Raw genomic sequence first — 24,751 nt, forward strand, 5'->3', positions numbered from 1 at the left:
AGCTTTCATCCTTCTTGTAGGCCTGACCCAAAAGCATTTTTGTTTTTGTTTTTAATAAAGCACTAGCATTATCTGGCATTTCTTTATATTTGCTGTCCAGGAAAACTGTCCATTCTTGAGTTCTTCACCTGTGAGCTGAAAAGGTTACAGCATTTCCAAAGGTGCTGAACAAAGGCGTTTGTTTTGTGCCTTCACTTGTATCTTTAAGAGCTCATCACTTCTAACTTTCAGATGGTAAGAAAGGCAGTAAATCTGAAGTTGTAAATGTCAAAGAAATGTTCATGTAATCAGATTAGTGCACAGGAAAAAAATGCATTTATGTAAGCCTCTGCAAGACTGCAATTCCTACTCAGTCTCAAAGCAGGTACACCTCATGCCTTTAATTTGAAATAGGGCCTGTTACACTAGTGAGTTCAGTGGCTGCTGTTGTAGTAGTTGTTGCTCTTGTGTGTTCTTTGTTCTTTGTTCTCTAATAACCAGCGACTAACTCACTGACTACTGGACAAAATAAAGGCTTTTGAAACACGTAGGTTTAGAGAGCTTAGTTTATGTTTTTCCCTTTCAGTGGGAAAAAAATCACGCTCCACATACATATAGTCAACAACTATGACCAGTAACTATGTATGTGTGTGTTCTTGAAAGTATATTTGTATAATATCTTACACATATGTAAGGGAGAAAAAAAAGGAAGAACCTTAAAAAAATAGGCTTTGCTTGTTCTGATGATGCATGAAGTAAACTATAGGCAGAAAGTAATCATACGTTTAACAGAAATACAAGATGAGCAGGCAGCAAGCTGATGTGGGTTGTTATTGCATACATGTACCTGTTTCTGATAGTTAGCAGCACACATGGGAGCATAATTTTTGAGATGTACTTGTCTTCTTAGTTGGAAAACTTAAATACTTAAATTAAGAAACATCCCTGGGAACAACTACTTCCCTTGCTTTGCATAAATGAATTCCCTTGCAATGCATGAAGCTTTTTTGAATTTTCCAGGGTGAGGCCTCCTATGTTGTGTCACTCAGTGACAGTGGTATGCTAGAGTAATCCATGTAGTCTGAGCGGCAGCTACTAAAGTACTACAGCTGTGAGCACACCTTTTCAGAATGATTGAAATCTTTAACTGATCTAGTGTCTAGGTACCTGTGAAGGTCTGGCCTGCTGCATTTACAAGTCCAGTGTGTTTTACAATTTCAGAATTACAGAGCTGCTAGTGTTGTATAATGATTTAAATACATATTCAGTCTTGCTTAGATGTTTACAGTCCATGTTGCTTTGTTTTTAAGATGTTGTCCTCCTACTTTTATGCTTGTGCTTCTTCCCACTTTCTTTCCTCTTTGGATGTTAGGAAATACTACTTTTCTGAAAGAGTGGTCAGATGCTGGAATGGGCTGCTCAGGGAGGTGGAGTCAACAACCCTGGAGGTGTTCAAGGAATGTTTAAATGTTGTGTTGAGGGACATGAATTAGTGAGAACTATTGGTGACTGGTGGATGGTTGGACTTGATGATCGTGTAGGTTTTTTCCAATCTTGATGATCCTATGATTCTACGATACCCAAGTTCAGGCTGCACCAGGATCTGAGCAATCTGGTCTAGCTGTAAATCCCTGTTCACTGCAGGGGAATTGGACTAGATGACCTTTAAGCCCAACAGGATTTAAGTCTTTTACATCTAGTTTAAGTTGTTCTGTGAAATTGTCCACCCCTGAGATAAACAAGCTCATGCTACTCTGGGTCACCTGGCTCAGCAGTAAAGCTCAAGGAGTTCTAATGAGTGGGGCTACATTTGGCTGTCAGGCAGTCACTAGAGGTCTTCCCCAGGGCTCAGTTCTAGATTCAGTCCCATTCAATATTTTTATCAATTATCTGGATGCAGGACTGGAATGCATCAGCAAGCCTACTGGTGACATTAAACTGAGAGGTACTGTTAACTCACTGGAGAGACAAGAAGCCTTGTAGAAGGAGATCTAGATAAATTAGATCATTGAGCAATCATCAGTGGCATGAAGTTCAACAAACTAAAACGCCAAGTTCTTTACCTGGGATGAGGCAATGTCAAATGCAGAAATGTGGTTGGAAAGCATCTCAAGAGAAAGGGACCTCGTGGTGCTGATGACAGCAGGCTCAACATGAGCCAGCAGAGTGCCCCGGAAGCCAAGGGATAAACTTCATCTTGGTGTGCATTAAACACAGCATAGCCAGCCAGTCAAAGTATATGATTCTCCTAGCATTGGTGCTTCCTCACCTTGAATACTGTATACAATATTCAAAAAAGTGGGTAAGTCCTTTGAAGCATCCAGAAGAGGGCAGTAAAGCTGGTAACAGTGATGAAAGGCATGTCCTGTTAGAAGAGGCTGAGGACACTTGGGTTGTCTGGAGAAAAGGAGGCTAAGAGGTGACTTTGATGCCTCTCTGTCCTCTCTGAGAAGGAAAACCAAGGGAACCAAGGACCTGTGGAATGGCACAGAGCTGTAGAGGTTCAGACTAGATATTAGGAAGCACTTATTTATTTTGAGGGTGGTCAAATACTGGAACAGGCTTTGAGGCAAGGTGGTTGATGCCCCTGTCAGTGTTGAAGAGGCATTTGGATTTTGGTCCAAATTGGTTTAATTTGGTCCAATGGATTAATTGTATGCTTTAACTTTGGGTTGTCCCTGTGGTGGTCAGGAAGTTGGACTTGATCCTTTTTAAGGGAACTGTTCTATTATAGTCTGTAATTAAATGCTTGTGAGTTAAGGTGATACTTATTTGTGGTCTTCTCAGAAAAGAGAAATATATTTTCCTGCCATTTAAGAATTTATTCCTGAAATATCTCATCTGACTACGGAAGAAAAATAACTTGTATTATTTAAACTTTACTTCTTTCTTCTCTCAGCCCTTTTTGATTCCTTACTGCCTCAAATGTATTCACAATTATATTTTTTGCATATATTACATATATATGCATATGTATTGCATCTATATTGCAAATATACATATACATTTGTATATATATTGCAAGTCTATTTTTTTGCATATATTACAATGGTACACAGCTTTGGAAATGAATGTTTTTTCACTAACTGAGCCTTCACATGTTGTCTCTAACAATTCTTATGTTACTGTCAATGTTCTGTTCCATTTCAGCAAATGCTAAATAGCCAAACAATAAAAAGCTTCTAAGACTTGCAAATCAGAAAGGAAATTGGACATTCAAATGTTGCTTGTGAATATAGTACTCTTTATGCATCACTGAGAATGCTTTCTATTGAAAGCAATTTTTGCTAATAGGCATTGTTTATAGGAGTTTGAAGAGTGCGTTCATCTGCATTTGTCTCTTCCAGGAGCCATGAAAAACAAAGTGTAATTGTGTAATAAATTACTCAAAGTAATTATTGGCACTTGTGGATTGCTACATTAGTACTCCTTTCTGCCTGTGTGACAGATTGTCCCTCATTTTTTCCCACTATTAGTCTGGTGTCTGTCACAATCTTCCTCCTTATTTGTGTGTCCTACGTGTTACCATTATGAAATTGTTTAATAGAAATAGCTGGTAGGAGTGAATATTCTTAGAACAAATAGTTTAAGTGTACCTTTTGGTCTGTGACAGAAAGCAAAGTTATATTTAATTTGCTAGTATTCATCCCTGTAATCAAACCAATATGTATATTTCAAAGTTATCAAAATGGTGCAGCGTGCGTGTTGCAAGTACTTTGCTTTTCAAAATTTGAAAGTAATTGAGTAATTAGTTACAGGAAAGCTTTAAATTGTCCTGTTTGTTTTTGTCCATATCAAGTCATTTCCCGTACTCATCCTTTCAGAAAATCTGGTGCCCTGAGACAATCTGAACAGGAAGTGTGCTGCCCATCATAGCACTGCAGTGTTTCCACTCATTTTCCTGACCTGCAAATAAAACCTGCTCTGAACACTGTTGGGGGTGACGTTCAATGCAGTACTGTAGGGTTACACGTGGTATTTTGTCAAAGAAGGATTGGGAAGTGAGTCAGACTTTATTCAGAGCTTGGATACTAAATTCATCAGCGTTGAGCTAATTTGGCGTTATACAGCAACTGAAATATAATCCACATTAAAAATCGTTTAGATTCACAGCTTCACGTTGTGTATCTCTCTGAAAGAAACAAATCTGAGAGGTCAAATTAAGTGGTACAGAGAATTGGGTTTCTGCTTAATAACAAAAGAACAAACAAACAAAGCCCACAAGCTTTGTGTGCAGAGAGTCACTGAAGAAAAGAGCAGTGAGCATTGTGTGCTGATAAAAATGAATTGGGAAGTGTTGCAGGAACAGTGCTGTATGCTAAAGAAAACTGTGAGCAGTCTGGGGGAGGGGAAAGAGGTTTAAAAAAAGTCTAATTCAAATGAGGTGGAGTTACCAGAACACAAATAGACTGAATGGGCAGTCTGGCTGGAACACTGAGCAGCAGCCTAGCCCAAACTGTCCGTATGTTATTTTCTGTCTGGATGGAGCGAACTCTGTCTGTCTTCAAATGACTGACTTCGTTCAGAGAGAGTCTGGCTTTCTTTCAGTGCAGACACTGGAATCCTCTTTGTCATGAAGTTTTAGCACATTGGGTAGAGCGATTGGTATTTTAATGTGAAGAATGGCTTTTCAGAAGCCTCCCTGTGGTGGAGTAGCTCGCCCGGCTGCTGTGCTCTTCTAAGCTGCTGAAAGAATGCAGTGCAATCAGCTCAACAAGAGGAAGCTCTTTTTTTTTCTGTTCTGAATAAAGTTTTTGCACAGCCGTGCTTCACGAGAGAATTTCTATCATGATGGCCTCCATAGGTATGTTCTCGGTTTCCTGCTCTCTTCCTTTCTTGTTTGCTTTCCTCAATAAGAAAACTCACTTTCCGGGGCTTCTGTATTTTCCTGGCCGAGGTCTCGTCACTGCGCAGTACAGAGTGAAACACAGCCTGTTCTGTGTATGTGAAGTGGGGGGAAGGCAGGGGTTAAAAAAGACAAACCCCTTTGGCGGTTCAGTCGGAGAGGTCTGTCTGCAGTGCAGTATGCTCCGTGAGCTTCCTGAGCTCACTTGTGTAATTGCAGGACAAGGAGGGACTTCCATGTTTTATACTGGTAACAAATAGTGAAGAGAAAGGGAAAAAAAATAGGCTTTGTGTATTAAGTAGCGTTTGTAGCTCACAAAATCGCAAAGCATTACGGAAACAGAGTTTTGCCATTATGAGCTTTTTTTTCTGTGACTGTTAATGGAATGACCCGGCATAAAGCAGGACTCGCAACCCTCGTGAAGCTGGTTTTCTGTTAGAAAAGAGCTTAATATCTTTCCTTTCTGAAGTAGAAGAGAAGGTGTTTGCCTGGGAACTATGTAATTGCTGACTACATATAAAAACTTTATCTAGACTGATTCCTTTTGGTCCGCTGAGAAGTTCCTAGTAAGGCTATGGTGAATTAAAATTTCCTTCCAAAAGAAGTAAAAATGAAGAGACTTCATAAGCACAAGCCTTTCCTGAATGAGGAATTTCACATGCTCTTCCTCCTTCATTTTCCATATGATAAACATGTCATAACATCCAGGGTGCTAGGTACTTTAAAGGCCTGATTCTAACAGCCTTGATGAAAAGGTTTTCCATTCAGCCGTTAGCTGATGCTTATATAAAAAAAATTACCGAGCACTTAACAGACAGAACAAGAAAACACATAATAGCTCTACTTCTCAATCTTGTTACACAGTAAGGAGCAACACTGAAGACTAACTGAACAGAATTTGTTCTGATCAGTTTTAATTGCGAACTATTAGAAGAATCCTTTGAAGAAAAAAAATAAAAAATCAAGCTTGTTGTTGTTCTAAGACAAAAAAAAAGATTTAGGTATCCTACTTTTAAGTTAAAAAGCAGTCCCTTATTTTTCATGTTGAGGCTGGAGATGGCTCTGTTTAGCCAATTAGGAAGTGACTCCAGAAAGGTGAACAAACTGAAGATATTCACATTTTGGCAGAATTTTTGGAGAGCAAGGCCGAAGTGAGACATTCAGTATAGGGTCTGAACATCAGCTTTGTTACTTCTATTCCTATTGTTAGGTAAGTATTTCTCAGACAACACAAGCAGCATACTTGGACATCTGGTGACTGTTGACTAGGTTGAAACAATAATTCAGAATTTCTCTAAACCTGTTTTCCACCTAGAAAGAGTAAATAGAATCATACCACGAAGTTTAAAATTTCACTGATTGATGTTGGTGCTTGCTTTTAGAACCTGAAACTGAGTCCTTATTTTGTTTAGTTAATATTTACTCTGCTTCCTCCTCCAAACTGTCTTTTTCATCAGAGCTGTCAGTAGGTGCAAGTTACATTTTTCAGTTCAAGTAAGGCAACTCAAGCCTGCATTTCCCACATCACAAGCATCTTTAATAACCAGTTAACTTCAGAGCACAGAGCAAGCATTTTTCATCTCTGTTTTCTCGAAGGATGCTTAGACTTCTAGGACATTCTGCTTAAAAATGAGGAGGACTGTTTTTCAAGGTACCAGTTAGTGTACTTACTCCTAGGGATTATGTTTTCCTTCTAAAACTGCAGTGGTTTGAGACAAACTGTCATGTTCAGCAATGGGAATACCTGAAATTCCATGATGAGATAAGCTACTAAAAATGGAACTGGCTATCTTTGATGACAGATAATTATTTTGCTGTAAAGAGTAATAGTCACATTAATGATTATTTCCTAATTGTTTGGTTTTGTTCATCACAGAATAATATGCTGAACTTCAAGGCAGAGTAGTCGTACTCCTCCTTACACATATGAAATGACAACTACATTAGTAGCTCTCTCCTAAAGAGTGTTATTGTAACTGTCACATTTTATGCCTGCATGTGAGCCAGATGACTTGAAGAGATACCTCAGCAGCTGATCTGCATTCCCAAGACAGCAAAGTTATGCCTAAAGTCAATAACAGACCATCTGCAAGATCTTTCAAAATACATGAGAAGTCATGTGCTTCAGTCCCAAGAGAAGGCTTTTTTTTTTTTTTTTTTTTTTTTTTTCTTCCTCAGCACTATTTGGGGAAATAAGAGTGAAATTAATCTAAAAACTCCTTCAGGAACCCATGGTGCACATCTCACTGCTTTAAAGATGCATTGCAAACTCTTTGACAAATACAGCTTGGTTTTATTTTGTTATTTCTGATTGAGTCAGTGATATAAAGTGTTTATGAACAGTGTAAATATCTGTCCGGGAACAGTTATTTTCTCAGAAATGCAAGAGAGCAAGATTTTCAGGGCAGGGACTGTGAAACAGGGATCTGGTAGAGCATCATTTTGATAATAGTTATCTCTGTGAATACAAGCGTAGAGGATAACAGCAATTCATTCTCTGATCCTGGAGTTGCCTGGAGAGGTGTTGATGACTGGCATAGCTCCAGAAGTGGTATTGGTTTGTCACTTGCAGGAGCCCCTGGGGCTCTTGAACATGTCATATTGAACATGGGCATATCCTACTGTGTACACACTTCTGTCATGCATCTTGCTATCAGGCCGGAATGCATGGAAGTGGTATACAGACAACCTTACTCGCTCAGTACTTGATGAGAGCTACTATGTCAAGGATGTTTCCTCAAGGACAACATGGATGATGCAAGATTTCTTCATACATAAGGCAAGAATTGATTTTTTTTTGTCTTATAATACATCTGGAAGTTCCCCATAACATAATTAACAGTTTTTAAGTGCACATCATAAATAATAGCATAAAGTTAGCAGCTTTCAGTACAGCAGCATAGCTTAGTTACTAGCAATGTGGGTTTTAACTGTTAAACACCACTGAAATCATTTATTATCTCACCAGATTTGTTGCATTATTTCCCAGGTGGTCAGGTTCTGACCATGTGTTAGAACACCGTTCTCTTAAGTTTGGTACTGTTCTGATCATGAAGCAGCGAAGCTGCTTCTGACAGGCTCTTAGGAACAGCAGGTAAAGTATTCTCAGGTAGGATGATAGTCACATACAGGAAAAAAGCTGAACTCACTCAGCTGTTGAAGGAGATCTGTAGCTATACAGAACACCTTCTCAGGAAATAGCACAGTACAGAGAATTCTTTTCAGTGGCTGGCCCTTACATGAGGAGCCTGGCCCAGGCTCCACCTTAGGTTCATCCCTTCTGGTCACCTGGGATGTACAGGTGCAGACAGTTTGCCTGTGATCCCTGGACCAGACACCCATTCACCAGGTGCTCAATCACCAGTTCAAGCCATGACATAGCAGTTCCCCTACAGGTGTATTCACTCCAAGGGATATGGCAACACAATTATTGGGGGATAGGAAGAGGTATGAAAACTTCAGCAGTGTATGTGTAGAATCATAGAATGGTTTGGGTTGGAACAGACCCTTAGGATCTGGCCCCCTGCTACAGGGAGGGACGTCTGCCATTATGCCAGGTTGCTCAGTCCCATCTAGCCTGGCCTTGAATGCTTCCAGGGAAGAGGCATCCATAACCTCACTGGGCAACCTGTTCTAGTGCCTCACTACCCTCACAGAAAAGAATTTTGTACTAATATCTGGTCTAAGTCTACCCTCTTCCATTTTAAAGCCGTTTCCCCTTATCTTGTTGCTACATGCCCTCTTCCAGTGTTTTGCTACCCTTAGTGAAAAAGCTTTTTAATAATTTCTGTTGAGAATTTCCTAATGTGGAAATTTCCTATACGAATTTTCTATTTTTGTCTCTTATCTGTTTTCTATATAATCTCCTACTACTGAGAAGAATTTGGCTCTATTGGCTGCTAATGAACATGTCTTCTAGTTGAAAACTGCTTTTACATTCCACACCTCAGTGCTTTTCTGCTACAGGTTAAACAACATCATCTCCATCCTCCTCTCCACATGTGTTCTCAAGACCACTTGATCTCTCCCAGTTTCTGATGTTTTTGAACTAGAAGCCTAGGTTTAATATGCCAGTAAGTAGCTTTACCAGTACCAAATGCAGAGGTGTAATAACTCTCTGGTCTGGTGGCCATGTTTTTCCTAATATAGCTCAGTATTCTTGGCCTGTGATGAGAGCAAACTGAAGATTCGCTTTCAGTCTGATAGACACTACAACTTTTCAGCAGGTCTGCTAACTTCTAGTTAGGTCCAAGCCTGTATTATTGCAAGGGCTTGTTCTGCCTCACCTACGGATTCTATTATTTTTTTTTTATTTTTTTTTTCACATTAACTTAAGTAAGATGTCTGTCGGTATTGTCCTCAAGTTCATTAGGAGCCCTCTTAACCATTAATTGGACAAAACACTCTCCTAATTTAGTGCCATCAACAAATTTGTTGACAGGCCATTGCATCTCATAATCCAAGTCATTGATGCTGATACTGTTCGTGAACTGGGCATAAAGCTTTTAGTTACAAATATATGGACCTGACAGCTCAGCCAATTGTTAGCCCTTTTGTTCAGGCTGTTTCCTCAGCTTCTGAATGCCAAAGGAAGAATGCCTCAGCAAGAATGCCAAAGGAAGTGCTGTTAATAGTTTTTATTAAGGCCAAGGCAGCACCTAGTACTCTCCCCTCATGTATCCGGCCACTTACTTCACTGTAGTTCAAAACTTGCTCTTAGTGTTTGAAACATTTAAGAAATAATGGTAACATTTGCTAATAACAGCTTATGGAAATTTAACCCTGAGTGAGAGGTAGAACAGCTTTGAAAAATCTAAGTATCTTAGTTGTTGTGGGAAGCTAAATGCTTTCTTCGTATAATGACTATTTCTAGGATTTCCATCTTTACACAGTATCACAGGCTTTTGCTACCCCACGTTGTATGATTAGAGTTATGTACTCCTTTTCACTTCATCCAGTTCAGCTAGCTGTCGCTGGATTTAGCACATCAGTATCTAGTTCTGCTAAAAGTTTCTTTCATACTCTTCTTTTTTTTTCATGTAGAACTGTGATTTTTTTATTTTGCTTGTAATGTTTTCCTTAGCATTTTTCTTGCTGAAAAAATAAGCAAAGTATCTACTGAGGTTAATTAACTCTGTACTTTGCTTACTGGTGTATTTTTCATTCACTCATTGTTTCTCTTCTATGTCCTTGCCTTTTATTTTTAAGAGAACTTCCTGCAGATTGAGAAACTGCAGGAAACAAAGAGAAGAGTCAGATTTCTTCTCTTTGACACTTAAGAACTTTCTTTCATTTCATTCTTTTTTAAACGTTATTTTCCTTGATGAAGCTTTTTCCACTTTTTATGCTGTAAATGTATGAGAGAGGTTTCGTCAGGTAAAATGTTTTCAGATCTTCATCCGGTGTATAGATAAGATGGAATGTACTTCAAACCATGGACCATCCACTGTGTATCTGCACAAGTTGTTTTAATGCTTAATACCACAGGCTAGAGTTCTCTTGAATCCTTGCCCTACCTTTCCTTGTATGATTAAACTCCTCTGCTCTAATTTCAGTCTAAATCTTCTGTTAAAAAAATAAAAAATAAAAATCAAGTGAATGACAGAATAACTTTAGTAACGAGGAATAAAAATTAATAATATTGCAAGAGGAAAGTGGTGATCTTTTGACCCTTAGTCTCCTGAATAAAACAAAACTGGATCAGCAGAGACTTTTGTCATAGAAATTTGCAGTTCACTAGATGAGGGATGGATGAATGAACATTTCAGCAACGTAGTGACATTGTAGTTACAGCCAAGTTTCAGAGGGACACAGAGTGTTTTGTGAATGCTGGTGGATGTGGCGTGCATTTTTCAGAAGCATTTCAGATGGAAGACAGACCTGAGAATGCGTGTTTGGTAGGACAAATCCAAGGTGAATCCTGAGCAAATGGTAAATAGTGTTTATGGAACATGGGCACCTCTCCTGGGAAGCCAGTTCTTGTAACTCTTAATGGCGTGCTACCATTCAAAAACGAAATGAGTAGAGAAGAAATCAGTCACCAGTTCTTCCACTATATTCAATTCTGCCTTTGCAGATGAATTAGTCAGGGAATCCTTTTAGCTTGCCTGGGTCATACTGAGGGAAGATGTCTCGTCACATATGAAATGTGTAGGTCACTCTGAAAGTAATGCATCCTATTTGTTTCCATGGAAATTACAACTGATGTAAGAAGCCCAGTAATACTACTTCATATAGCACATTCCCAGCTGTAAAACATTGTTTTTCAACATAGCATAATTAGCTATGCACTTTAGCCAGTGATTTACAAGAGCCTGCGTGCTGCACTTGTAAAAATCCATACCAGCAGAAGTGACCCACTGTTTCATAGCTGCCTTGATAGTGTTGTTGCTAGAAAAATGTTGCCCACATCACTTCCATCATCCCAAACAGATGGAAGTCAAAAAGCACCAAGTCAGGACTGTTTGGTGGGTGTGGTAGAGCAGTGCAGCCAAGATTAGTAATGTGCTCCTTGGTCCTCAAACTGGTATGGAACCTGGCATTATTGTGTTGCAATAGAAAGATTCTCTTTTTTTGCTGGCTTGACTCTGGAAGTTCAAGCCATCAACTTAGTCTGTGTTGCAATGTAGAGTATCAGTTGATGATTTGTCTGGGTATGAGGAGGTTCAGAAGGATCATCCCTTTCGGACTTCAGATAGCAGAATGGTAACTTTGAACTTCCTTTTCCCAAAAGAAGTAGCTGAGGGTTTTGACCGAAAATTTCAAACTCATGCAAACAGGTTGGCTTTCTCTCAAAAGGGAATGCAAATTTTGGATTAAATGAGAGCCTGCTAAAATGCAAAGTGTATGGGAATGACAGCTCATTTTACTTTGCTGCTGCTGCTGTTGGACCACTGTCTCAAAAGCCTTGGGGTGGTTGTGCAGCTCAGCTGCTTACAAGAAATAGTGAATGGAATGCTTTTACATATCTTCTATATGGAATGTTTTTGTGGGTTAAGCCACTCTGTTTTGTTTTGTTTTTCATTTTTCAACATCTGTAAGTTTTCTTTTTTCCCCTTATCCCTGCTTTTCCCCTTCTTTCTTCTTTTCCTCTTTTCTTTGGTTTCTCATTATTTTTTTTTAATTTTCTCTAAATTTTCTTGTGTTTTTTTTTTAACTTTCAGATGAGACATCTAGTGAATTCAAATAGTAGTTAATCTATAACATCTTGATTTTATGTCTGTCTTCCAGGTGCTTCCAAAAGCTTCTATTTACAATTAGAAGAATTCTGCAGCTTTTAGTAGCTTTTTTTTCCTTTTCTTCAAAGTGAGGTGATAGAATAGTGAGCTGGATCTTCTTCTCAAATGCACACAGGCACAATGCTGTTCTGTTCTTCCTGAGTGTCACTTTTTACTGACATATATTGCAAACGGTCCGGTTCATTACTTCGATGTTCAGCTTTAGGAAGTGCAGGTATATTTAATAAAGTCAGGTTTGACCCAACTGCTTGAAGAGATGTGAACAAGAGCTTGGTTTTGTTATGTCCGTTCTTCAGGCAGGGAGCTGTACTGTTATGTCATCGGTCTGCTAAGAGAACTAATGGCGTGGACTGTGGGTATTCAGGTTTTTTTGGCTTAACTGTGCTCCACATGGTAAAGAGAAATTGTGTTGTTTGTCAGAGATTTTTAGTGAAATTTTACATCTCCTGTGCATCATCCTTGAAAACTGTTGTTCACAAATGCACGTACTGCCAAAAAATGATGACATGAATAAGATGCGATTGTGAAATGAAGGATATTTCTCTGTTACATAGGGCTTATTAAAGTCCAGTAGAGAGACATGGTCAGATTTTTAGCTTGAATATCTGCTTGCAACTCAATGCATTCAATTTGTAAATTTGTAAGTAAGTATGTTGACTGAAAATGGAGTCTCAGGTATACAGAGAAAGTAGAAAACTGTTTTGCAATCTTGAAACCTGTTCTCAAATTCCTGTATCAAAGCAGAAAGTAAGGCTGCCAATGTATCAAAATCCATAAAATTATTTGTACTGCACTGTGTTCTGTGCCTTGTTTTCAGTCTAGGTGGAGTTAAAAGCACACTGCTATTTTGCCATTGCAGAGTAAGGGCTGTGTGCTGGGGTCGGTTCAGGCTGCTGGGCCGTCCCCATGATGGTGGTGAGGTGGCGGCCTGGCCTCATTTTGAGCTGTGCTGAGCTGCAGGTTGTACATGTCTGCTGTAAACTAAGAAGATCTGCAGCAAGAAGCACCAGTAATTTGCAGCAAACGTGTGGGAGGAGTTCATACCATATGTACAGGAAAGAAACTGTAAGATTGCATAGTAAAGGGTTAACAGCTGTCTGGTGACTGTGGACTCGATCAGACAATAAAGAGGGCATAGCTGAAATTTTCACAAGCTTGTTTTTAATTGAAATATAAACAAAGCTGCTTTCATGGGAAGTGCCTTTCAGATAGCCTTATTTCTAGCTGGGAAATAGTTGTACAGAGTTTTTGTTTGTTTTGCAGATTACATACTAGGCTGCTTGTGGTTTTCCACTCTTGTGCTTGTGTAAAAACAAAAAATTGGCTTCGGAAAAAAAAATGTCAGTGTTAGTCCTTCCATTTTGCAGCCTCCATGCTGTAAAGATAATAGCAACAATCCATGGCCTGAGACAAGGATGAGTCTTAGTTAATTATTTCAAGCAAGTGCTGTTAGTGGTGGGAGTGCTTTGCTATGTATAAATGCTTTAAGTTAGGTCTTGTTCACATACCTAAGATTGCATAACAATGGGAAAAGATCCAAATATTATTTCATAAGAAGCTCCTCTCCCCTTCCTCCCTCTAGATTTTTTTGGTACTGAATTCCACTCACTCCCCAACGTAGTCTGATACCAAGCAATAGGAACAGAGGCATGGACAAAAGTAAGCAAATGGAGTTAAGCCTGTGACTGTAGTTCCCGAGTCTGCAGGAGAAGCATTAGCCTCTCCTATTTTATAGCCGAGTCATCTCAACCTGTATTATAATTGGGAGGCATCTGTCTAGAGGTTCATATGCAGAAAGGAGATGTCTGTTACACTTAAGATGTGTTTTTTCTTACAGATGCAGTTCTGTCCAGCAACATTTACCCTACAGAATGTTGTATTCCTAGAGAAGCTGAGGTGGTCATCAGATATAAATCAGTTTGGCCAACCCACATTCAACTAAACTTTTTTTTTTTTTTCCTCAGATGGTAGTTATAATAAAGCAGTAATACTTTATCTTGTATGGAAATAATTGTTCATGGCTTAACATCAATATGATACTTGGAAGGGCCACTGATTTCAGTAGGAATGTGACCTAAGACTGTGTTTCCACCAGTGTGAAATATACAGCACATACACAGTATATCCAATGTTTATAGACAGTATATACAATATATCTGAACTGTTACAGATACAGATTTTCTTAGTTCTTCCCCGACATGCCCATTTCCGATGGATTTCCTTTGAAGCTCACTGTAACGGCTGGCGTGGATCTAGTTAAAATAATGGGTATCGTTAGAAGATCTTTTGGTAGTTTTTTAATGCTTTCCTCATCCATTTAAGTGGTTGCTCTGTACAGTATGTGTGCTATGTGAGGAATTCAAATTGTTTTCATTCAGATGACTGATTGGCAGGTTTTCTTATCTCAGGTATTTCTTTTAAGTACCTCGCATACTATGTATGCAAATAAGAACAGAGCCAGACTGTGCCATGAAATGTATTGAAAAGATTTCCTTACACTTATTTCAGCAAAGTTCACAGAAATGAGAAGAAACTTTTTTTTCTTTTTGCACTATTAGTAAGACTTCTTTATGACCTTAACACTTAGTAAGAGTGGAGCTGTTCTGTATCTTTCTTCTTGGTGTTTTGTTTTGTTTTGTTTTGTTGTTGCTCTTGTTTTTCCTGTCTCAGTCTTTAAAAATGTTCCTAGTATTCCTAGTATTCTAGAGATAGTACTTAGGGACTACTTCATCTCTGGTCTCCTCATTTCATCATGATCTCCTCATCTCCAACCTTGCAAGTTTTAAGGTGATTAGAGCTGTTTAGATAGATGTAATTATTCAGATGTGTGGTAGAAAATAGTGCCACTGGACCAGGGCATATGTGAACTGGTTTTGAATCGCTTTAGAGCATACCAGAATAACATCAAACTCATTAGATTGTGTCTAGTAATAACAAAGCACCCGTGAAGCAAAGAAGAAATTGTTCTTTTATAAAGTTCTTCAATAATAAGGAACTGAGGAAATAGTCCTGAGCAGATGAAGTTCCTAAGCCAGTATCCATTGTATCTGGAAAGTTGTGGCAGTCTGGTGAAGTTCCCAGTGACTGGTAAAAGGGGAAACATAGCCCCCATTTTTGAGAAGTTAAAGTGGAGCAGTAGGCCAATTAGTCTCACTTCTATGTCCAGTGAGATCGCTGAGCACATTCTCCTGGTGACTGTGCTAAAGCAGGCAGAAAATAGAGGTGATGGGTGGCAGTCAGCATGACTTCACCAGGGGCAAATTGTGCTTGAGAGGTACCTTCTAGAATGGTGTTACAGCATTGGTGGATGAGGAAGGTGCAGCTGACATCACCTACCTGAACTTGTGCAAGACATTTGACACTGTCCTGTGCAACATCCTTGAGTCTAAAATGGAGAGACGTGGATTTGGTAGATGGACCACACAGTAGATAAGGAGCTGACTGGATGGTCTCACTGAAAGATTTGTGTTCACAGGCTCAATATCCAGGTGGAAAACAGTGATGAATGGTGTTCCTCTGGGGTCAGTATTAGGACAGGCACTATGTAACATCTTTGTCAGTGACTTAGGGAGTGGGAATGTGGTGCACCCTCAGCAAGTGTGCTGACAAAACCAAGCTGAGATTTGTGTTCAACGTGCTGGGGAGAAGGGGTACCATCCTGAAGGATCTTGACAGGCTTAGAGGAGGGTCCATTTCAATCCACCTCACTGTTCACTTATCTAACCAATACTTCTTGACCGGTGCCCTGCCCCGTTCAGCAGCAGGCTGAATGAGTGAGCTGAATTAACACTCCATCTTTCTATCACTTTGGTGTGTCAGTGAACATTGACAGTGTGTATAGTTACATAGGAAAGTTGACTAGAAATATCTGTCTTAACACTGTGGACTGTGGAATGCAGAACAACTTGTCTCTGCTATTTGTTTTCCTGCTGGATGTTTTTAGCAATCAATGCACTGTTGTGAAATAAAATGTCACTGCTTAAACAAGTGAAAAATGGTCCTATTAAAAGAAAAATTGTTCTATAAACCCTTCTTTCAGCCAGTATGAGGCCCATAAAAAATGTGGATTGTTTTTTTTAATTTATCTTTTACTTTGTTTCATTTGCTGCAGAATCTCAGAGCTACACAGAAGCCCTTAACCATCCTACAATAATGTCTGACAAAACCATCGACACTAACCCTGCTTTGCTGAGGTCCAACACGCAGGTGGATCCTTCCTTTCAGCGCTGTTTAGTGTCCTCATGTACAGCCTCAAGTAACAGTTCTGTGCCAGTGGGAGAGAGGTAGGAAATGATTGTCTGATCTGAACGTTTAGTTCTCATTACTGCAGTTTCCAGCCAATGTGTTACATTTACATCTTCGTTGCAGACCATTTGGCCACCAACTTTGATATGTAACCTGGAATGATGTTGTTGCCCAACATCTGGAAATTAACACTTTCAAAGGTGTTGCTTGTGTGTCTGAGTTTTAAGGATAAATTAGGAATGCAAAAACAAATAGTGTTTTATAGCTCAATTACTTTATTATGTTCTAGCAGAAGCTCACACTTATTTGCTGTGCTTTTAACCAATTTCTCTAACGCTTTACTGAAAAGCATTTTGTGAACCTTTACATTGGAATGAGTTGTATGTGAGAGAGAGACAGCAATCTGCTCACTGCAGTACCCATGTTTATAGTCAGTAAAATGTCAGGATTTGTACTTGGTGGTGAACAACTGACTCCATCACAGTGAGAATTTTTGTTATTTTATGTTGGACTGTATAGGGCTCTGAATCAGAGTTTTAATAACACAAATTTACAAATTAGTACTTGTCTGTCTGTAATAGTTTCCTTCTTTGTCATTCTACAACAGCATTCCTTTGTGGCTAACTATTCATATTCAGAATAATTGGCTCCTTCTTCTCAGTAAGCATTTGGAATGTTGGAGTGTCAAACTCTCATTAAAGGCTTAGAGTGTGTTGATTTCTGTCTGTCTTCATATCTAATAGATTTCATTTTCTTGAACTGAGAAAGAAATTTCTTTTTGTAATTAAGACTGAATCAAATATGTCAAATATTTGTCAAATATGTCAAAAATCAAATATCAAATCACTTATTTCCTTATAAGTGGATATGAGTTAAGAGCTTATAAGGCAATGTGGTCATTATCAAGCTTGCATTCCTGCCATAAGCTTTATCTCAAAGTTTTGTTCCCTTCTTTCTAAACATCTTTCTTGTCATTTTCTTCATTAAAACTGCAGGTAAGTACAGATGTTCCCTGCCCTTTCTCCACTTCCCTTCTCCACCTGCCTTACCTACCCCCCTTTTTCCACGTCTCAGCTCCCTTCTCCCTTTTATTAAATTAATGTAAGGGACACTGCATGTAAGAAATGTTGTAGCAGTGTCAATCTTATTCCACAAATCTGTCTTTGATGACAGGTCTGGCTTAAGAAATTCTTGCCTCCTACTGCTCTTTTTTCAGCCAGCACTGTGGATCACTGTAGATCTCCAGGAGCTCTGTGAAGCAATGTTTTGAGCAGTCTAATAGAATTAATTCATATTAAAAGTAATGCTCTCAAATAGGAGGAAAGAAGAGTTTTTTTTAACAATGATTAATTTGATGGCCTGACTTACAGTGCAAACTCAGAAACTCTGTCATCACCATGGCTGGATTGAGGGTTGGGATGAGACAAAGTAATGAACTACACTGAAGAAGTGAGTATTCAGGATGGGGCTGGAGTCCCTGGTTCCAACTTGATCACCAGGTCCTGCATGTTATCAAACACATCAGTTATTATCCTGAATGAGTGAGTGCTTTCAGTAATGACCAGAGAATAGACTGTGTTATGACATTTTTAGAAAATGATTTGCCTGTTTTATTTTTGTGTTCAATTTTTGTCTCTTTTTCTTTTCCTTTTTTTTCTTTTTGACAGCTCTCTTGCTACAGAACATTCTTGGACTGAAAACAGCCCTAAATCTTCCAAATTGTTCCAGCTTTCAATAGAAAGCAACAGACCAACAGGAAGTTATCATGTGCCTTCTGAATTTTCAAACCCTGTGCAAGATGGTTCTCTTTTGTCTCATTTCCAAACCCCAGGGCTACAAGTTGTCACCCTGAGCAACCTGGAGAAATCACCAACAGAGCAACAGCCAGAACCTGCTGTCGGTAACAGTGCTCAGGCTTACCGAAGCTACAATGGGGCCAGCGTGGGCATTAGTTCCCCCAAAGAGGAGAAACAAGCTGCTTTCTTAGCCAACACTACCATCTCTCCAAAAACCATGAGCTCATCTGTAGAAAGTGCAGAAGACGATGGCTTTTTGGCTCAAAACTTTCTTGCGATGACCTCTGAACATATTAGTCAGAGCAGTGCAGTCCATCCGTGCCTTGGAGGGAACCTACATTCTCAACCACCTCTTCCAGAGAAAAAGAGGTCCTCTGAAGGGGACCGTTCCGTCGTCTCCATCTCACCTTCTTCAAGTGGCTTCTCAAGCCCCCACAGTGGAAGCACAATCAGCATCCCCTTCCCAAGTGTTCTTCCAGATTTCTCGAACACTTTAAACACTTCCCTGGTGCCAGGTAGGTTCTGCATCAGAGAAATGCATAACATAGCAGAACTGTATGGTTTTTCTCTCAATGAGGAGGGATTTAAAATGAAAAGGAGATAAAAAGCAGTGGAAGGAAAATGGAGGACTTGATTTACAGTAAGAGGCACTAGTTCACTATTTTACATGTACTGTTCTGAAGACTACGGTGCAGAAGTGTTACTTCCATCCTTATCTGTCAGCCCACCTTTGGAGTTGTGAAATCACAAACAAGCAGTATCCAGTCCAACCTCTCAATGATGGTTTATTTCTGCATCTTTGCTAGACCTGTGCAAAGAATAGTTAAAAATAATGATGTCTATTCATTGGGTCTTACTGAGAATATAACTTTGGTATAACTTTATAAACATGAGAGTTTTCCATATCTTACAGGTTTTGCAAAATTAAACTTTATGAGAGCTTTCAGAATGTTAATGTAGGTTATTATACATTTTGGTTCTAAGGCAATTCAGATTTTTTTCTGTATTCATTAGATTTTAGAATAATTAATGTGATTGGAAGTTGGAAAGAAAAGCAAAAATACTTCAATATTTAGAAAGTTTGTTGACTTCTTTTTCGCCTTTATTTCACAGAACACACAACAGAGAAACAAGTGACTGTAAAATTTGTCCAGGACACATCCAAGTTTTGGTATAAACCAGATATTTCAAGAGAACAAGGTATATCAGCTGAGGTATATTCTGGGGTATATGTTTACTAGTAGGCTAGCTGGTGTGTGCGTATTAACTTTTTATTTGACTACCAGATGTATAGGGTAACTGTAAGAAAAATTACAGGATATAGAAGGACAGAAAACAACCTCAATTTATTTTGTCTGAAAGCTGTATTTGAGAGCGAAGGGCATTCATATCTGAGAAAATGCTGAGTTAATCATACCAATTATTATCCTCGCTTAACACATAGTAACTCAGAACTTTCTCTGGTAGCCTCTGCAAAAGTACTTTCATTAGAATGCGGCTTCTGTTGCCTCATCACAACAGTGGAAGTCATTTTAAGGTATGCTGAAGGAAAATGAAAGCTGAATGTGCTCTCTTATGCAGTCTTGTGTTATGGTGGGTTTTCATCAATGTGTCTGACAGAGCTATTTTGGCCTCCAAGTTTTGGAATAGCACATATGCACGATCCAGTACCAAACAACTGCTGCTCGCAGAAATTATTTGAGTAGAAATGTGCTGCTCTGGCATAATTTCATGTGTGTTTCCCAGTGTTGATAGGTTGAGAGATGCTAAGTAGCAGAAGGTAACATTATCTAGAGCTCACCATAAAAGCATCCTCAGTTGTTCTGTAGCTGAGACAGTCATGATGTAGCTTCTGTGAAATAACATCTTTGTGATGTACAACACAGATACATCTACATGTAGATGTATTGCGAGGTGGAGAAAACTTTTGTTGTATGTGGCAGTATACCTGCAAACTTTTTGTTGCAGGGACAAAATATATGTAAATGAAGAATGTCGGGTACTTTGTAAATGCTGGTGGTCTGACAGTTTTTGTGTCTATACTGTAACATTCAACTATATTGCAGTATTTATTGAGTTATGGCAGTGCCATCATTGGCAGCATTTTAAACATTGGCACCACATGGCAGCTCGGATTCTTAAAATGTGTTGAAAAAGAAAATGACAAATAAGGTCTGCATGGGAAAGGAAGTTCACGTCATAAAACTTGAAGTGAAACCAGGTAGCCTTCAGTACTGGTAAATGAATTACTGTGTCTTTCTAGTTTATGGTCTGTCAAACTGTGCAAGTGGCCCATATATTGTGGGAGTAAATTTGAACCTGGGAGAAGAAAGATCATAGAAAATAGATTATTTATTAATTTCTGGATGATGTTATTTCACTTCACTCCCCTTCTGCTCCAGAAAACATGTAGAAAATGTTCCCTTATTGGATGTGAATTCAAATAGAAGAGATCATAAAGAAAGTTTAAACCTTACTGTTTGATCAAATTAAAAAAAAAGTTTTCCAAACATTTTAGTATGCTTCTCTCTACCGTACCAATTAAAATAACTTTTTAGAAGTGTTCTAAGAGACTTTCACTGAGGAAGGAACACCTTTTCTCTTGCCAGAGCCACAGTGAGTGAAGAGCAATTGTCATGGGCTGCATATATGTAGGTTACACTGAAACTAATTCCTCCTATTGATTTCCATGGAAACTACAACTGATACAGGGAGCACAATAATCATAGAATCATAGAATCACCAAGGTTGGAAAAGACCTAAAAGATCACCCAGTCCAACCGTTCACCTATTCCCAATAGCTCCTACTAAACCATGTCCCTCAACACAGCATCCAGTCTTTCCTTGAACACCCCCAGGGTCGGTGATTCCACCACCTCCCTGGGCAGTCCGTTCCAGAATGGACTATAATTCTATATAATAGAGCACATTCTTAGCTACAAAACACTATTCATCGTGGTCACTACCATTAGCTACATTAGCATTGCCTTTTGGCTAAGATCACATGTATTATCTGTTTTTACCAGTTTCACCTTTTGGCACATGTTCCAATTATAAGTATTGGAAGTCTTTTTTATTTGTTTGAATTTTATTTGATTTGGGTTTACTTCTCTCAAGGGAGGATAGTCTTTCATGAACTTAAACCTAAACTTTGATTGAAGCTTACATTAGCACTGTCAGCTTGAAGCTGTCTCTGCGTTGCCAGGAAGTTTGTGTCAGTGTCAGCCATGGACACAAATATCAGATACTAACCTAGGTCATGACTGCAGCAAGAGTTACCTATTTTTTGCACGGTATTCTTGATAGAGTATCAAGGCCCTGGAGCGGGTTCAAAGAAGGGCAACAAAGCTGGTGAGGGGTCTGGAGCAGAGGCCTTATGAGGAGAGGCTGAAGGAGCTGGGAATGTTCAGTCTGGAGAAAACGAGGCTCAGGGGAGACCTCACTGCTCTCTATAAATTCCTGAAGGGAGGTTGTAGTGAGCTGGGGGTCGGCCTCTTCTCTCGTGTCATCAGTGATAGGACCAGGGGGAATGGTTTCAAGCTACGACAGGGTCGATTCAGGCTGGATGTTAGGAAATAATACTTGTCTGAAAGGGTGGTCAGGCACTGGAATGGGCTGCACAGGGAGCTGTGGAGTCACCGACCCTGGAGGTATTCAAGGAACGTTTGGACGTTGTGTTGAGGGACATGGTTTAGTGAGAGCTATTGGTGATGGGTGGATGGTTGGACTGAGTGATTTTGAGGGTCTTTTCCAACCTTGGAGATTCTGTGATTCTATGATAAATGAAAAAGCATGCAACAAATGAAAAAGCATTTGACGACCTCTGGCTTTGTCCAGAGGTTCCAGCTACTCTAGTTGTCATTCACAGACGCAGGTGTTTCCAACTAATTGCATGCAGGCACTTGACCAGATTTACACTATTGTGTGAAAATAACAAATTATCAGTTGCAGCCTAGTGGGCAGTAGAGATCTGTTGCCTGCTCTATGTATCAGCAGTTTACCGCTAACCAGCTTTTTCTGCTGGAAATACTGGTTGCATAAGACCTGGTAGGATTTGCACACCCTTTGCAGTTAAAAAAAGTCACTGGGGATCTGTACTTCAGATTTCTTTTGAAATAAGTATCTATGAGATTCAGGCAAGATACTTTCAGATCCTCCAAATGTGTTTGATTGTAGTTTCTTTTAAAGAACATAAAAATATCTTCTTTACTCTTCTTAATTATAGGTTTACAACTGTAATTTTTTTGTGTGTGTATTGTTCTGGAAATGATTTTTTCTTTCATTTCTGAAATTCCTTACAGCCATTGCTGTTCTCAAGGACAAGGAGCCTGGGTCATTTGTTGTTCGAGACAGTCATTCTTTCCGGGGAGCCTATGGGCTAGCAATAAAAGTTGCTTCACCACCTCCTTCTGTGCTGCAGATGAACAAGAAAGGTACTGGTTGCCTTCTTTCTGTCCTTTAAACAAACTATGCGTGGTAGAAAGTCTGTACTACTGTGTGTTATCTGGAGGAATCTTCCACTTCCAGTAAGTTGGAATTAGAGGCTCCTGTTGGTTCCTTGCAGCAGTATTTAATTGAACAGAACTGGGTATTCGTTGTACTTAACAGTTTCACCTGGTTTGTGAATGTTTGTACGTTGTGGTAGTCCCTATTTTATCAACCAGATAGCAAAACAATGCCATCTCAGTAATGTGCCCTCCTTAGCAATTAGAAGTCTGTGTTTGATCCATATTGCCACCATGCGAAGTATTCACTTGGCTGGGAGATTTTATGGTTTTGACCCCAGTATTTTGTTTTGAGACAGTTATACATTAAATGTAAATCTGAGGAAAGATGATAATTGTTTAAAAGGTACGGTGAAATAAGTGCAGTCTCCTGTCACCACTGCCTTTATACGTAAGTTCTGCCTGATAGTTGTGAAATGTAAAATGAAAAGAACATATGGAAAGCATAAGTCAATCTGTGGGAATATTGGGGGTATTATCTATAGTGTTTCTTGACAAATGTGCTATTGCATGGGATGTGGGGTGATTTTCATTGCTAATGCTTGGTGAGAAGAGCAACAAAGATCACAAGAATGCAGTGAATTTTAATGCTGTGGTTATAGTAATACTTTATTCCCATTTTTTACTAAGGTTTCATGCTTACTTAGGGACAAGAGAAGTAATCTGTCTGTAATACAATAATGCTTTTAAATTCTGTATGCTTAATCTGATACATTGAGGCAGTTTCTTCTAAAAATTTGTCACGTAATCCTCTGTATTGTCAGGAAGTATCAGCAGAACCTCTTCAATATCTAACTTGAGGTAGACAATTGGGGTGTGCTGGTGACAGCAACAGTGAGGCAAATTGAGTGGTTATAGGTGTTCTGGTTAATCTCTTCTCATCACATTAATAAAATCCAGGAAGACATGAAAGTTCAAACACTACTAACCTTTAAGAGCCAGTTTTATATTACTTGTACCACAGGCAAGTGGTAGCAAAAGAAGTTATGGCCAAGACTGTCACATCCTTCTACTTCTCTCTGTGAAATTTAGCTTTGTCTTCCACTATTTAATCCAAGGCACAGATCTGTTAAGTCTCCTCCAAAGTTTCTTGTACTAGACTTCCCCTTCCTACATGCCTCTGTATTAATTTATTTTTCATATTCTGTCAGTATAATGACAAGCAATAGGCTGTCTGAAATGGTGACCTTTGCTGTATTTGCTTGAATAGAACCTTTTGCTCTCCAGATTAATGCATTCATCTATCTTAGCCTGAAAGTCAGCCTTTGATGTCGTGTATTCCCTGGACTGTGGCTGATTCATTGAGAATCAAAAGGAACATTTGTGCTCATGGCTCTTCTGTTGAGGTTTGAATGGTTTAACAGATTTTCTGTATTGTTATGAGCTAATCCTTTCATTGCTTGGAGAGAGCTCCAATTTGTAGGCAGGTGTGAAATACGTGAAATACTGTGAACCAGTTGCTCAAAAATTAATGAAATTATCTTAATTACATATGTGCATACAAATGTATATATTTAAAAGGATGGTCAATCTCAATGGATTTTTATTCTTTGAATCTCTTCATTACATCCTACTTACAGTTTTAAATTTGTCTTGGAGCCCTGGGAGATAAAAACTGTATTTAAAAATTTAGTGAGCTACAGAAACCTGAGTGTTTCATGTAATTGCCTTCAATTTGTTTAATTGCTTCAGGAGTAAAAGGTTAGTGTAAAACTGAAAGCATTTGAAGATTTAAAAATTCTGAGACAAGAATTCCCCTTACGTTTGTGCAGCTAAATCTTCTATTGTTTTGATCTGGAGACATTCTGTGAGCAATTCCGTCCCAAGAACTCTGGGTATCATACTTTTAGTTCTTTGTCACACTGGATACAATTTCTTCTAATTGGCACTGGTATGTCAGAATTTCTAGCCATTAATTTTCAAAGCACCTTTTCCTTTCTGTATTTAGAACCATGCTTAGACAACAGTGCATATTTGGATGCCAGTAACTTATGATTATAAGACTTCATTCTCTGTATATCTGAAGTGAGCTATTTGCCTGGTTGTTGGGTTGCTATTTTTTTCAGAATTGCCTTTTCATTATGTCTTATAATATTGTTGCAGAGCATCTCTAATGTGTTTGTGTGTTGTGTACAGAACATA

At 39.0% G+C, this 24,751-nt stretch overlaps 1 protein-coding gene across 10 annotated transcripts in view; it reads left to right on the forward strand.

Moving 5' to 3' along the window:
- The window catches only part of TNS3 (tensin 3), a 210,993-nt gene that overhangs the window by 174,472 nt on the left and 11,770 nt on the right, over positions 1–24,751 (forward strand). For all 10 annotated transcript variants that reach the window (XM_042839564.1, XM_042839604.1, XM_042839609.1 and 7 more), the window contains 4 exons: positions 16,175–16,346; positions 17,976–18,619; positions 19,218–19,304; positions 22,406–22,537. In XM_042839564.1, the coding sequence (XP_042695498.1) occupies positions 16,175–16,346; positions 17,976–18,619; positions 19,218–19,304; positions 22,406–22,537 (1,035 nt within the window). The remainder of the gene's footprint in view (positions 1–16,174; positions 16,347–17,975; positions 18,620–19,217; positions 19,305–22,405; positions 22,538–24,751) is intronic.

The sequence above is a fragment of the Centrocercus urophasianus genome, unplaced genomic scaffold, assembly GCF_019232065.1.
Source record: "Centrocercus urophasianus isolate 14NV4802_14NV808 unplaced genomic scaffold, USGS_Curo_1.0 seq_11, whole genome shotgun sequence".
Taxonomy (NCBI): Eukaryota; Metazoa; Chordata; class Aves; order Galliformes; family Phasianidae; genus Centrocercus; species Centrocercus urophasianus.